The sequence below is a fragment of the Rhamphochromis sp. 'chilingali' genome (assembly GCF_963969265.1).
Source record: "Rhamphochromis sp. 'chilingali' genome assembly, chromosome: 3".
Classification (NCBI taxonomy): domain Eukaryota; kingdom Metazoa; phylum Chordata; class Actinopteri; order Cichliformes; family Cichlidae; genus Rhamphochromis; species Rhamphochromis sp. 'chilingali'.
This window is the reverse complement of record NC_137931.1, coordinates 6,213,587-6,228,720: the sequence shown is the minus strand read 5'-3', so window position 1 is coordinate 6,228,720 and position 15,134 is coordinate 6,213,587. Positions and strand designations below refer to the sequence as shown.

Genomic DNA, 15,134 nt, shown 5'->3' with positions numbered 1-15,134 from the left:
AACCTTAGAATACCATAAGAATTTAATTCTGAACACTAATTACTGCATATGCATTTAAACATTGGAAACCCTCCTAAAGGTGATGCTGTAAAAAGTATCTAAATATCAATAAAAAAAACGCTGTGTTTCATTTTTTTTTCATTTTTGTAGTTTTCTCTCTCTCTGTGTGATAGATAGACTGGTGGTCCGTGCAGAGTGTACCCTGTTTCCCTCCCTCTGACAGCTCAGATAGGCTCCAGTTAGAAAAGCCGTTAAAAAAAATGGAGGGATACGTGGTTCCAGATCATATTAGAGGAATGAAGTTTGCATTATTAGAAACAATATCTCTTCAGGTTTTTAATGCTGTGGTTGAACACAGGATGAAGAAGAAGCTCATCATTGATGTGGACACTGGGGTGGATGACGCTATGGCCATCATGGTGGCCCTCGCCAACCCTGATGTGGAGATTTTGGGGATCACCTGCTGCCATGGCAACACACCCCTGGAGAACGTCCTCAAGAACACGCTGCGTGTCCTGAAAGTCTGCAATAGGCTGGATGTAAGTTTTGAGCAGAGTGTGGGAGAGTCTTATACATGGATATGGTGACAGATCTGACTGCATGGTTGCATGCTGGATGACCTGCTATTAAATGCAACCTACAATACAGATTCCAGTGTATCGTGGCTGCTCAAAGCCTCTGCTGGCCCGCAAACAGCATGCGGGTGATTACCACGGGAAAGACGGGCTGGGGGATGTCCCGGATCCAGATGCTCCAGGCTTGGATCTGCTGCAGAAGAAGAAAGCTGTGCAGGCCATGATCAAGCTTGTGAAAGACAATGCTGGAGAGGTGAGTGCTCTGTTAAACATGTTGCTAATGTACTGTAAATAAAATTTAAGAGCAAAATTTTTCTGTGTATGCATGTATTCTATGCATACCAGAATTATTATAGTTTTTGGATTCTCTTTATTTATTTTAATTTTTGTTTTTAATTCAGTTTAGTTCGGCTTAGTTTCTAGAGCGGATTTGCTCATTTCAGTTCAGTTGTTATTAAGTTTTATGTATCTAAAACACAACTCAATGACAACATTGTTTCACTACATGTGCCTTGAATTTGGGATTTTCTTGAAATGGTTTATTTATTTTAAAAAAAGGTAAACATAAAGGTTTACTCTATGTAAATGATCTATTGAATTTCACTAAAAAAGTAAATTTCTAGATAAAAAACCTTTATTTGTAGGGGTTTTGTTCATCCCAAAGCTATGTTATGAATAACAAGAGCACTCCAGTCATCAACACAAATTAGTCTTCTGCCTTCAGGTGATCCTCGTAGCCACTGCCCCCCTCACTAACCTGGCTGTCGCAGTGCAGTTGGACCCTTCCTTGCCAAAAAAGCTGAAGGCACTCTACATCATGGGGGGAAACACTGAATGTAGGCTTTTATTTACTCTGATGTACTTATTCTCTGATTTATGATTTTTTTTTCTATATTAATAATAACAAGAATTGCATTAATAATGTCTGTGTGCAGCCAGAGGTAACACCACAGTGTGTGGAGAGTTTAACTTTGTAGCCGACCCAGAGGCGGCTTACATCGTGTTGGACCGCTACACCTGCCCAACCTACATGGCTACATGGGAGTTCACCTGCAGGAACAGCCTTCCGTGGGTAAGGAAACAGACAAGTTGTACAGCAAGCTGTATGGCTTTACACTAACTGAAATTACATTTAGAATAATATTTGAATATTTGTAATAATGCTGTTTTTGGCTTGACTGATAATTTCACAGTGATTTAAATTTGCACCCTCAATTTTTCCTCCTGTAGTCTTTCTGTGACACCTGGCTTGCCGAATCTACACAGAAAGCAGACTTCATGAAAAAGATTTCAAGTCTTTCAAGGATGGTAAGAGTGTGCAAATGATATTATTACAATAATTAGAATCCCATCCCCAGAAAGTGTGACAAATTTATATCTTAATACATTTTTGCAAGAAAATATGTTGCAAGAAGCACTGGATCCCCAGGTGCTGCGAATGATGAGGAATTTCTGTTAAACAATTTTGAAGTTTTTTCACCTTTATTAGATAGGCCATGGGAAAAATGAGACAGAACAGCAGAAAGAGAGTGGGGGAAGACAGGCCAAGAGAGCCTCGGAACAAACTAAACCTCAGACTGGTATCGTGTCATGTGTTCACCAGCTCAGCCCAGTGAGCTAAACTGCCACTCCTCCCAGATTAACTTGTCTAAGCAGGATCTTAGTGCTGTGACACAATAATGCCAGGCTTCAACACACTGTGCTGCCAAAAGAATGTTATGACACTTACATACATGTCGTTACACATCCTTGTTCTTTAATTTATAATTTGCTGAAAGGGGGGAGAAGCATAATACATAAGAAACAAAAACTGTCGCACTGATAAAATGATTGAATGATTGCAGCTTTTCTCACAGGGAGTGGTGTAATTCTCACATCAGAAAGGTCACTCTCCTGATTCAGGTTGTGGGGCAGAAGCCTGAACAGAGAAGCATAGATTTTCCTACGATCACCACCAATGTTCCCTCTAATTTTTCACGTGTCTGAGCGAACACACAAACCTCCTGAGCGTCCCTTGGACCACTGTGAGCAACAGCAGACGTGTGCACTGTGGTCACGCCAGCATCGAATCCATCCAAATTACATGGTTTATTAAAATAATCAAATTACAGCATTTACATTTATGTTAGACTACTTTTAATTAAGTGCTTTAACCCACTTACAATGAAAATTAAAAAAGAATCTTGTTCATGACTTGTGTAGCATGTTAACACTGTTGGAAGTAAAAAGAACTTGAACTCCAATTTTGAAAACACAACTTTCTATTTTATGATTTTTTTTAAAGCTCTGACTTGTATTATGAGTCTGAGTCTGTGGTCTGGGAGAGAGTCCTGTAACTCTCTGTCTGCAAAATACAGTATATAATGACCAACGTTGGGCAATTAATTATATAGTTACTTCTTCAAAATAGTTACTGGATTATGCAAACAACAAAGTTTTTTGCAGCTGTTTACCTAAAAATGCAGCCAGGGCGTTTTTTTAAATATACATTTCAAACTATTTACAGAACAATCAAATCTGATGCCACACAAATTAGTGTGCCACTCCAAAAAATTATCTCTGTCCACTATGAGATAAACGAGAACAACAGCCTGATACCTGCAGGCCTGACAACAGGAGATGTATCACTCCTGTAACACCTGTAACATTCAGCAGTCGCCTCATTGTTCTGACACACACAACAAAACTACTGACTACACTACACACTAACTATACAAGATTTGCCCTAAACATCGCAAATCTCTCACATCTCAAAACACGTCACTCCTAAAACCTCCCCCCTTCCTAAACATCTGTTGCCATATAATTTTTTGATTGGTTGACATGGTACATTTTTCCACCAATAGGAAAGGGTGGTGGGTTTTTGGTTTTGTTTTTGCTCACAGGCTTTCCAGCGTTTTCCTTATAAAACACCGTTTCTTCCCGCAGTAAATATAAACAACGACAGTATTCAGGAAGAAAACCAAACATTACATATATTTTTTATCATAACTCTGGTTTTACGTGGCCGATCAACACAATTTAAAAACTGGTATAAAGTCCACACTTTTTCCGTCAATTGTTCTGTCTGTTCTGCTCACATCTCCAATGGTTGTACACGTTGTCATTAACGTGGCTTCCCTCCACATCAGCCACGCCTCTTTGCTAGCTAAAACACCGGTGTTGGCGCATAAGGACGCGCATAAGGACGCAACCACAGGCTTATGGTTGACACGTATAAGCCTGTCAACCACGTTGATTAGCTGCGTATATACGAATGTGAATGGCATTATTGGCTGGACTATGGGATAAGGTGGCATCGTTCTAATCCCATACGGGAGCAGCCAGTCACTTACTGACTAACCCTGCAAAACAGAAATGTTAAAGTATTAATTTTAATTTCAATTCAGGTTAGATTTTTTTTCTGTGTGCAACACAGATTTTCTGTGCGCAGAGACTGTGCCAGCAGTGCGCAATTGCGCACGCACGCAGCTTAGAGGGAACATTGATCAACACCATAGGAAACCAAACTACCATTGTATACAGTGTGAGAAGAGCACAACTTACCCCTCTTGAGTTGTCTGATGGTTCGCTTTGAACCTGACCAAAATTCTCATTCAATTTTTATCTTCCATGCACTCCTGGCTGGTACAGCCTTCCACCCATCCAGGTCACACTGCTCTCCAAATAAGTGGTTAAATCCCCCAGCAGAGCAATTAAGTCCCTAGATGTAACACTCTTCAACCCAACCAGTGACTCCAAGAAATCTGGGTTACTCTACTGGCTTGTGGCACATAGCCAGATTGACGTGCCAGGACGTCCACTTCCAAATTCTAAACTGACATTTAAATGGTGTTAATAAGCTAACAAGACCAAAGGTTTTGCATTATACTCCCCAAGGTCTCTCAACTATACAAGGGTAACCACAGAGTGTGAAAAGAGGAGTCTACAGGTGTTGGTTGAAGCCCTCTAGTGGCAACTTTTTTTGTTTAGACCTTGGTCCTCCACTGGCTTACAGATAATCACCAGTGTTGGGTAAGTTACTTTAAATTAGTAACTTAGTTACATTACTAGTTCAAAAGTAACTCAGTTACTTCAAGTTACTCGTTACTTTCAAAGTAACTAGTTACTAGGGAAAGTAACTTTGGCCATGATTCTAGCCTACTAGGGACGGGTGGAAACTCTAATAATTAACCTTATGAACAAAATAAAGTTCAACATCAACATCATAGCACCCCCCAGCTGTATAGAAACTCCGTCATGCTAGCTAGTACCCAGTACAAAAAAGTCAGCATAACTAAAATAAACTCCACCTTAACTTGGTTTATATCTGACCCAGATAGACTGCAGGTCATAACTTCTTACCTGAAGGTCATTTCACCTGACACTCGGACCGGCGGCCACCTCGGGTCTCTGCTCCTCTTGCCTCCCCTTTCCCTCAACCACCTGCTGGCCTCCACCACTTGCTAATGTTACTGAATCTGTTGAAGCTCCACGATAGCCACCGCAAGAAGTAACGAATAACGACCCTATCTAAATCCCAGTAACGATTAACGCGTTCCTGATTTTGGCATAATAACTAGTTACCATGCTCGTTACCACAATAATAACGTAGTTACTGTAACGCGTTACTTAATAACATGTTAGTCCCTACTAGGGATGGGTGTTGATAAGATTTTCACCATTCCGATTCCATTTTCAATTCTGTTTAACGATTCGATTCTTTATCGATTCTCTAATCGATTCTTATTTTTAAAAAAAGGAGAACACTAAGGTCGATTAGCTTAGAACTTTGTTTTATATCTTCTCTTTGAACAAGATAGAAATTTAGGAGTAACATGGCCTTACAAACCCAACAGTCAGATCTTAAGAGATCCACAGCCTATGGCTCTTCCATGGGGTGTCACAGGGTCCCCAGGAAAAAAAATTGTAAATGTAAAATAATAAAATAAATATTCTTCTGTAGCAATAACAAAGTATAACAAATTATTCTGTAGCAATTACACAAGAATTCCCAGTAATGTTCCTGCCTACAATTAAACACATTCACTTACCGAAAATCGGGGGCATCTGCTGTGGCAAATGGGTGCAAGCCTTTTACCACAAACTTAGTCACTGCTCGGTGACATTCGTCTATCCTGGCCTGAAAGGAGACGCTACCGGTAGACTGCAGTGAGAACTGCCAGCATCTGAGCCACCACAGTAATGGCAGGTTTTGTAATAAGGCAGATCGTGCTAACATAATATGCACTGTTAGTTGATTATTTACCTGCCGCATTAACGGGAGAGGACGTGGAAACGTTACCGCTGCTGCTGGGTTGAGATTCACGAGTCCGGAGCGGAATTAAAAACACGACATTCATTTAAGGTCATCGCGTGTTTTGTGAGCAAATGCTTTTGCATATTCGTAGTGTTTCCTCCCTTAAATGAAATTCTACTTTACAAGTATTGCAAGTTGCCCTGTTGTCATCCGTTCTCGTAAAGTATGACCAAACTTTTGAGCGTTTGAGCCGCTTAGGCGCCATGTTTTCTGCCAGGTAAATGACGCTCCGCAACGTGGTGACGTCATTCGGGGCGACTGGAATCGATAAGGGAATCGTTTGCAAAAATGGCAAACGATTCCAAGGAACTGAAACAGTTTGAACCGGTTCTCAACAAGAACCGGGTTTCGATACCCATCCCTAGTCCCTACACTGATAATCACAAAATGTCTAAATACCTGTGATGTACTGATTTGACAGAAAGCCCAATCAGCTGACTATAAGAAGGAGATTACTGCAGGAACTGGTTTCAATTCCTGTGACGTCTATGCCTTAGCTGCTGCCATCGATGATACATTGATAACTGAGAGCGAAGAGGTAAGCAACTCCTGATTTTTATCAGGTTAAGTAAAATTTCAAGTATTGTTTAACAGTTTCTTGTGTTTCTCCTTCAGGTTGCGGTGGCAGTGGAGTTAGAGGGGACCTACACCCGAGGCATGATGGTGGTGGACTACATCCAGAAGCTGAAGAAAGACCATAAGGCCATCATCATGAAGAAAGTTGACTTGGAAAAGTTAAAGAAAATGTTGACCAATGCACTCAAATAGAATGTTTCTATGCATGCTGAATGCGTGCGTTTGGTTCATAACAAGAAATAAAAACTGATTTTTTTCTCTTTGAAAAAGAGCACACCAAGTTGCTGGTGCCTAAAAGCTGCTGGGAATTGATTTTCCAGGTCGCTCACTATAACCCCACGGTGAATAATGGTCCAGTTTTCATGGCCAAGCATGTGGGCTTATGTGTCTGTGGTGTCAGCTGTTGAACCAGCCAGCCATTCCAAAAGTGCCTTTATGCCTATTGCTGTTAATGGAGGTCCCGTTTGAGTTCACTGACATGGACCTTATCGGGCCATTTTATCAGAGTGCACAAGGATATCACTTTGTATTTGTTCTAGTCGATTATGCGGCATATTATGCGGATATCCAGAGGCAGTGCTGCTGCGCACCATTTCTGCAAAGAGTGCGGCGCAGGCACTTTTCAGGTCATCTCCCACATCGGCATCCTGAAAGATATACTGACTGACCGGAGAACTTTATTCATGTCCCACACACTGAAAGAGCTATACAAATTACTGGGCATTAATCTGTTCAGACCAGCATCTACCACCTTGAGATTGATGGATTGGTGGAGCGGCTGAATAAGACTTTAAAGTCCAGTCCTCCACTCATGAGGATGAACACAATTGGGATCTCTGGTTAGACCCTCTGTTGTTTGCAGTGTAGGAGGTGCCCCATGCCTCCACGGAATTTTCTCACTTTGAGTTGTTGTTCAACAGGAAGCCACGAGGCTTGTTGGACTTGAATAAAGAAAACTGGGAGGAAGGTCTGAGCCCACCTAATAATTAGATTCAATAGGTTCTGGGCCTGACAGCAAAGCTGCACATGTTGGGGAGGTAATCACGAGAGAATTTGCTCCAGGCCCAGGAATGACAGCAGCACAACAGAGGTGCTATTCATAGACAATTTTCACCGGAAGATGCTTGTATTGCTAACTTTTTTTCAGCGCAAAGTTACTTGCAAAGTGGCAAGAACCCTTCATGGTCACAGGGCGAGTGAGGGACGTAGACTATGAAGTGGTACGGTCGGACAGGGGAGGAGCCACCCAAATATATCACCTTAACCTTCTTAAAGCGTGGAAAGAGGCTAAAACCAATTCTCTGGTGAGTCTGGTTAAGGAGAGATGAGTGGGGGGTAGAGGCGCCAAATTCAACCATTCCCACCTACCTCCCCACCTGGGCGGCGCATGTGCGGTCCTGGATTACCTTTGACCAATGAAATCTGATGTGTTTTCAAAGTGTTTCTTTTATTTCTTTTAATTGCTCTATATCTAAATATCGACCTCATTAGTATTATAAGAAACTTCATATATAAAGTTTTTTATAAAAGGGCTTGGATATAATTTCACCATATATAAACATACTTGATCACCTTTTCACTCTTCATAATTTGTTCAGTTTGCTTCACATGATCTGATCTTCTTTCCTCTCCATCTTAGATTGAGGGCACAAAGAGACCACTCATCAGGGATTTAGCAGAGCTGATCAATAAGATGTGACTGGCCCAGCAGAACTCCATAATATCACTAAAAGAGGAGTGCCAGAAGCAGATGTTAGCTGCTGCTAACATTGTTGCTCTTAACTCCATAGACCTCCTGAATGCTGTGAATTAGGCTCGGGTCAGGGCTAGCGTCACCAAGCCCAAACCTGTCTCACAAGATGTAAAAGATTTTGGTCAAACTGTGCAATCCTCAAAAACACTGTTAAGCGCCAGGAGCTACATCTCAGATTCTACAGGCCTCAGTTAGTATGTTGAATGTTAAACTTCATGACAGTATAATTAGAAAACAACCAAACAATTGTCTTTTATAGAAGGATTACGAGAAAAAAAAACTTTTCTCTAAAAAGAGCATGGCAGCATAGCTTACGTTTCTTCTTGAACAATGTGCTCTGCACAGATGGAACCAGATTGGAGACGTTTGGCCATTATGCACAGAGTCAAATAAAAAACAATCCAAACATATCAGCACAAATAACTCATGTCAACAGTCAAGAATGGTGATAGAGGGGTAATGACCTTCGCTTATTTTGCAGCCACAGGACCTGAGTATCTTACAGTCGGTGAGTTAAACATTATTCTAGAGTCAAGACACAAGTTTCTATAAAGTGAGAGTAATTGGCTTCCCAAATACTTGGCAAGCACAGATACATCAATTATGATCTTCAAGTTTTTTCTTCCTTCTCATGAGAGGCGGAATTACAATTTAAGCGCTCTACACCGCAGAGGTTATGAAGGAATTCCCACCTCCCACTGGGCAGAGTTAGCCAAAAGCTAATGCAGCCTCTCTCTAAGTAATTCTATCCACTCTTCAGATCACAGCATTCAGCTGCAGTGGCTCATATCAGTAAGCTGTAAACATCTGTCAGAATCCATTCACCAGGTGAGCATTATACATTTTATTGTTACTTCAGGTCAACTTAGAGTAACATTAGAATGCAATTCTGAACACTGAATAGTGCATACATTATAGCACTGAAAACTAGCCTAAAGGCAAAGCTGTAAAAGGGATCTAAAGTATATTCTCGTGCCTTGGCCGTAAAACCCGTTGAAGGAGTCTTTCATTGGTTTTTCATGTTCATATTTTGGAATTACTATAAACATAAGGTTGTTCTACAAGTAAAAGCTTATGACAATGTGAAAAGAAAAACACAGGATGAAGAAGAAACTCATCATTGATGTGGACACTGGGGTGGATGACGCTATGGCCATCATGGTGGCCCTCGCCAACCCTGATGTGGAGATTTTGGGGATCACCTGCTGCCATGGCAATACACCCCTGGAGAACGTCCTCAAGAACACGCTGCGTGTCCTGAAAATCTGCAATAGGCTGGATGTAAGTTTTGAGCAGAGTGTGGGAGAGCCTTATACATGGATATGGTGACAGATCTGACTGCATGGTTGCATGCTGGATGACCTGCTATTAAATGCAACCTACAATACAGATTCCAGTGTATCGTGGCTGCTCAAAGCCTCTGCTGGCCCGCAAACAGCATGCGGGTGATTACCATGGGAAAGACGGGCTGGGGGATGTCCCGGATCCAGATGCTCTAGGCTTGGATCTGCTGTTAGATGGCTTTGTCAAACCTGTCTGGGGAAGTGGAATGGCTTTATTATCTAAATGCATCTATCAGACTCATATTCTGTAAATGTTTTGTGGCTTGGTTCAGTGACAACATTGTGTCAATAGAGGTGCCTTGACGTTTCCATTTTCTTAAAATGGTGTAATGGTGATGTGGCGTTCAAATTAATTGAACTCTAACACATGAAATCACATCACCTGACCAATAGTAAGCTGCCTTCATTGATGGTACATTTGCTTCCTCTTTACATATGCACACGAAAAATTCTATATAAACTTTCATCTTAGTAAAGCACAAATTTCTCCGACTGAAAAATTGTCTCAACACATTTTTATTTAAAAAAAGAAGATGCATATGTTATAATGTTATAATTATGTCATAAATAACAAGAGCACACCAGTTATCAACACAACTCTGTCTTCTGCCTTCAGGTGATCCTCGTAGCCACTGCCCCCCTCACTAACCTGGCTGTCACAGTGCAGTTGGACCCTTCCTTGCCAAAAAAGCTTAAGGCACTCTACATCATGGGGGGAAACACTGAATGTAGGCTTTTATTTACTCTGTTGTATCTTTTAAGTGATTTATGTGTTTATGTATCTATTTTAATAATAACAAGAACTGTAAAATGTTTGTGTGCAGCCAGAGGTAACACCTGCCCAATCTACATCTCCACCTGGGAGTTCACCTGCAGGAACAGCCTGTCATGGGTGAGGAGAGAAACAAACTGAACAGAACTTAAGCATACTTCCCGTATGCTTAAGTTCTGTTACAATCAACAATTATACCATTTTAAAGGTTTGACACTGACAGAAATGACATTTAAAATAATATTTGAATGGATGCAATGACAGTATTTCTGACTGGGTAAGCAGAATGTTGCACAGGCAGACTGCATGGCTAGATGCTTGTTCTTATACAGCCATGGAAAATAGTGGCCCATGGTGGTGATGGGGTTATGGACAATGAACATGAGTGCATTTTATTGTTGGCATTTTGAATGCACAGAGATACCGTGTCGAGATCCTTGAGACCATTGTTGTGCCATTTATCCATGACCATAACCTCACGTTACAGCATGATAATGCATGGCCCCATATTGCAAGAATATGCACACAATTCCTTGGAAGCTGAAAACATCCCATACTTGCATGGCCAGCATACTCACCAGACATGTCACCCATTGAGCATGTTTGGGACGCTCGGCGTATATGACAGTGTGTTCCAGTTCCTCCCAATATTCAGCAACTTTGCACAAGTATTGAAGAGGAGTGGACCTACGTTCCACAGCACACAATCAACAACCTGATCAACTCTATGCCCATTGCACACCATTTACCTCACAAGGTGCAACACATCTCCATTAGATGTGTTGCACCTTGTGAGGCAAATGGTGGTCACACCAGATACTGACTGGTTTTGCGACATCTGCAGCATTGTGCTGTGTGATCAAACTGCATATTTCAGAGTGGCCTTTTATTGTGGGCAGTCTAAGGCAGCGGTCCCCAACCTTTTTTGCGCCACGGACCGGTTTATCAAATCAAATCAAATCACTTTTATTGTCACATCACATGTGCAGGTACATTGGTACAGCACATGTGAGTGAAATTCTTGTGTGCGAGCTTCACAAGCAACAGAGTTGTGCAAAATACAATAATGTAAACAAGCAAAATACAAGAATGGCTACATCTGAAACTAATAAATATATGTACAATATATAATAGTATATGCATTTCTGGATGTGTATACTAAATATTTTTCTACGCGTGTGTGTGTGTGTGTGTGTGTGTGTGTGTGTGTGTGTGTGTGTGTGTGTGTGTGTGTGTGTGTGTGTGTGTGTGTGTGTGTACACATATTTTACAAATTAAATAAACAATAAATAAAATATATAAAATAAAATATACAGAGTTGAGACATGTGCAAACAGTGGCGTTACTGTACAGTATGGAGTGCATAATGTTAAAGTTCCAGTAGTGAAGCTGAGGTGTCTATGACGTGTTCAGCAGTCTGATGGCCTGATGGAAAAAGCTGTCTCTCAGTCTGCTGGTACGGGACCGGATGCTGCAGAACCTCCTTCCTGATGGAAGTAGTCTGAACAGTTTATGGCTGGGGTGACTGGAGTCCTTGATGGTCCTCCCCGCTTTCCTCAGGCACCGCTTCCTGTAGATGTCTTGGAGGGAGGGAAGCTCACCTCCAATTATCCGTTCAGAGCACCGCACTACTCGCTGGAGAGCTTTGCGGTTGTAAGCGGTGCTGTTGCCATACCAGGTGGTGATGCATCCAGTGAGGATGCTCTCAATGGCACAGTGATAGAAGGTCCTGAGGATGCGGGGGCTCATGCCGAATCTTTTCAGTCTCCTGAGAAAGAAGAGGCGCTGCTGCGCCTTCTTCACTGTTTTGTTTGTGTGTACTGACCACGTAAGATCCTCAGCCAGATGTACACCAAGGAACCGGAAGCTGCTCACTCTCTCCACAGCAGCGCCGCTGATGGTGATGGGGGTGTGTACTTCTCTGCACCTCCGGAAGTCCACTATCAACTCCTTTGTCTTTGCGACGTTGAGGGTGAGATGGTTGTCTTGACACCAGTGGGTCAGGGCGCTGACCTCCTCCCTGTAAGCTGTCTCATCACTGTTGGTGATAAGACCCACCACTGTAGTGTCGTCCGCAAACTTCACAATGATGTTGGAGTTGTCAGTGGCCGTGCAGTCGTAGGTGTAGAGTGAGTACAGGAGAGGGCTCAGTACACACCCCTGTGGAGCACCAGTGTTCAGTGTGACGGGGGATGAGGTGATGCTGCCCAGTCTGACCACTTGGCGTCTGTCAGACAGGAAGCTAAGGATCCAGCTGCAGAGGGAGCTGCTTAGTCCTAGATCCTGCAGTTTCCTGTCCAGCTTCGAGGGAACGATGGTATTGAATGCTGAGCTGTAATCTACAAACAGCATTCTCACATACGTGTCTCTCTTCTCCAGGTGTGACAGGGCAGTGTGTAGTGTCAGGGCTATGGCATCATCAGTGGACCTGTTGTGGCGGTATGTGAACTGTAGAGGGTCCAGTGAGTCGGGTAGTGCAGAGCGGATGAAGTCCCTGACCAGCTTCTCGAAGCATTTGCTTATGATGGGGGTCAGGGCTACAGGTCGCCAGTCGTTCAGTGAGGAGATGGTGGAGGATTTGGGTACAGGGACGACGGTGGCCATTTTGAAGCAGGCTAGGACTACAGACAGAGAGAGGGAAAGGTTGAAGATGTGCGTGAACACTCCAGCCAGCTGAGCCGCGCATGACTTGAGGACGCGGCCGGGAATCCCGTCCGGACCAGTAGCTTTGCGTGCGTTCACCTTCCTGAAGCACTTCCGCACATCCTCCTCAGACACAGTGTGCGCACTGACGTCATCCGCGGTGAGCACACTGTCCGGTCTCATGGTGTTCGCTGTGTCGAATCTAGCGTAGAATACGTTTAGATCCTCACACAGAGAGGCCGTGCCACATACATTATTTTCACGGACCGGCCTTTAAGGTGTCACGGATAAATACAACAAAATAAAACTAGTACCGGTACCGAAAAAAAGAAAATTTATTCATAACACACGTGAAAAGACCCAGGAAAACCGAGTTAACGATAAAAACGATAACACAATAACGCTGAAAACCGATAAAAACCCTGAAAACCATACATTTCACACCTGAGCCTCAACTCTCGCGGCCCGGTACCAAACGACTCAGGGACCGCTGGGTTGGGGACCGCTGGTCTAAGGCACACCTGTATGGGGCGCCGTTTGTAAAGTGAAACATACTGAAATTAACGGCAACATTTTTCCACATTTAGCTCAAAACTTTGCAAAAACATGTTTGTTTTTTCGATTCATTTTTTTACAGCATGGGGTAAAATATTTGTTATTTTTCAAATTTAAAACACAATTTTAAATGTTAAATCTAAATGTTAAACGTTAAATCTAAATGTTAAACGTTAAATCTAAATGTTAAATGTAAATGTTAAATCTAAATATTATATTTAAATCTAAATGTTAAATGTTAAATCTAAATATTAAATTGAAATCTAAATGTTAAATGTTAAATCTAAATATTAAATTGAAATCTAAATGTAAATGTTAAACCTAAATATTATATTTAAATCTAAATGTAAAATATTAAATCTAAATGTTAAATGTTAAATCTAAATATTATATTTAAATCTAAATGTTAAATCTAAATGTTACAGGAAACTAAATATTTAGCTAACATGCAAATTAATTGTACGGATCAACGGAAATACCAAAATGAAAGCTTTACGAAAACCTGCAAGGGCTGGTAGGCAAGAAGTGAAGCCGCTCATGGCGGTGAGAAGTGACCATCCGGGGAGAGCAGACACAATCTGACTACTACCAGCACACTTTTGCACCGGAGGTTTTCGTAAAGCTTTCATTTTGGCATTTCCGTTGATCCGTACAATTAATTTGCATGTTAGCTAAATATTTAGTTTCCTGTAACATTTAGATTTAACATTTAACATTTAGATTTAACATTTAACATTTAGATTTAGATTTAAATATATTATTTAGATTTAACATTTAGATTTAACATTTAGATTTAGATTTAAATATATTATTTAGATTTAACATTTAGATTTAACATGTAAAATTGTGGTTAAATTTGAAAAGTTACAAACATTTTACTAAATATTGTAAAAAATGACTTGAAAAAACATGTTTTTGTAAGGTTTTGAGCTAGATGTGGAAAAATGTTGCCATTAATTTCAGCATGTTTCACTTTACAAACGGCACCCCATACACCTGTGCCATATTCATGCTGTCTAATCAGCACCTTGACAAGCCACACCTGTGAGGTGGCATGGATGTTCATGGCAAACAAGAAGTTCTCACTAACACAGATTAAGACAGATTTGTGAACAATATTTGATGGGTCCTTTGTGTATGTAGAAAATGTTTCAGCTCATGAAAAATGGGAGCAAAAACAAAAGTGTTGCATTTATATTTTTGTTCAGTGTAGTATAACTACGCATCATGGTGTGAGATTAATTTTCCGTAGAGGCTGAATAAACTCAGTAAGCCAAACTCAACACTACTCTCTATTAATTTTCTCTCTTTATAAAATACCAGAGGCAAGATTAGATGTTATAATTAGGTGATGAAAATGTGAAACAGACATAGCGGTAAAATATTAGCATTGTAACTATTTACTTAACATTTGCGAAAACTATGTTTTGTAAAATTTCAATACCTGTAAGGTTGTGTTTTTTTTAAGTGCTATTACCTTTTCGCATGTAGTTTAATTCATCTGCAGTTTTTCAGTTTTTTCATGAGAGATTACCTAGTCAATCCAGCTCAGGTAAATGGACTGGGGGTTTTTTCTACTGTACTTGAGCACTCGTAGCAATTTATACAACATGGCTCA

The 15,134-nt window shown here is 41.2% G+C and overlaps 1 protein-coding gene across 1 annotated transcript; it reads left to right on the top strand.

Moving 5' to 3' along the window:
• Window positions 1-359: 359 nt before the first annotated feature.
• Window positions 360-6,642, top strand: LOC308393833 (nucleoside hydrolase-like; the record flags this gene model as incomplete). The annotated part of the gene is made up of 7 exons (XM_080877855.1): window positions 360-539; window positions 649-828; window positions 1,300-1,411; window positions 1,511-1,647; window positions 1,806-1,883; window positions 6,296-6,412; window positions 6,490-6,642. 7 exons carry the CDS (start codon window positions 360-362, stop codon window positions 6,640-6,642), a joined length of 957 nt encoding a protein of 318 aa, XP_080733981.1.
• Between the last annotated feature and the right edge of the window lie 8,492 nt (window positions 6,643-15,134).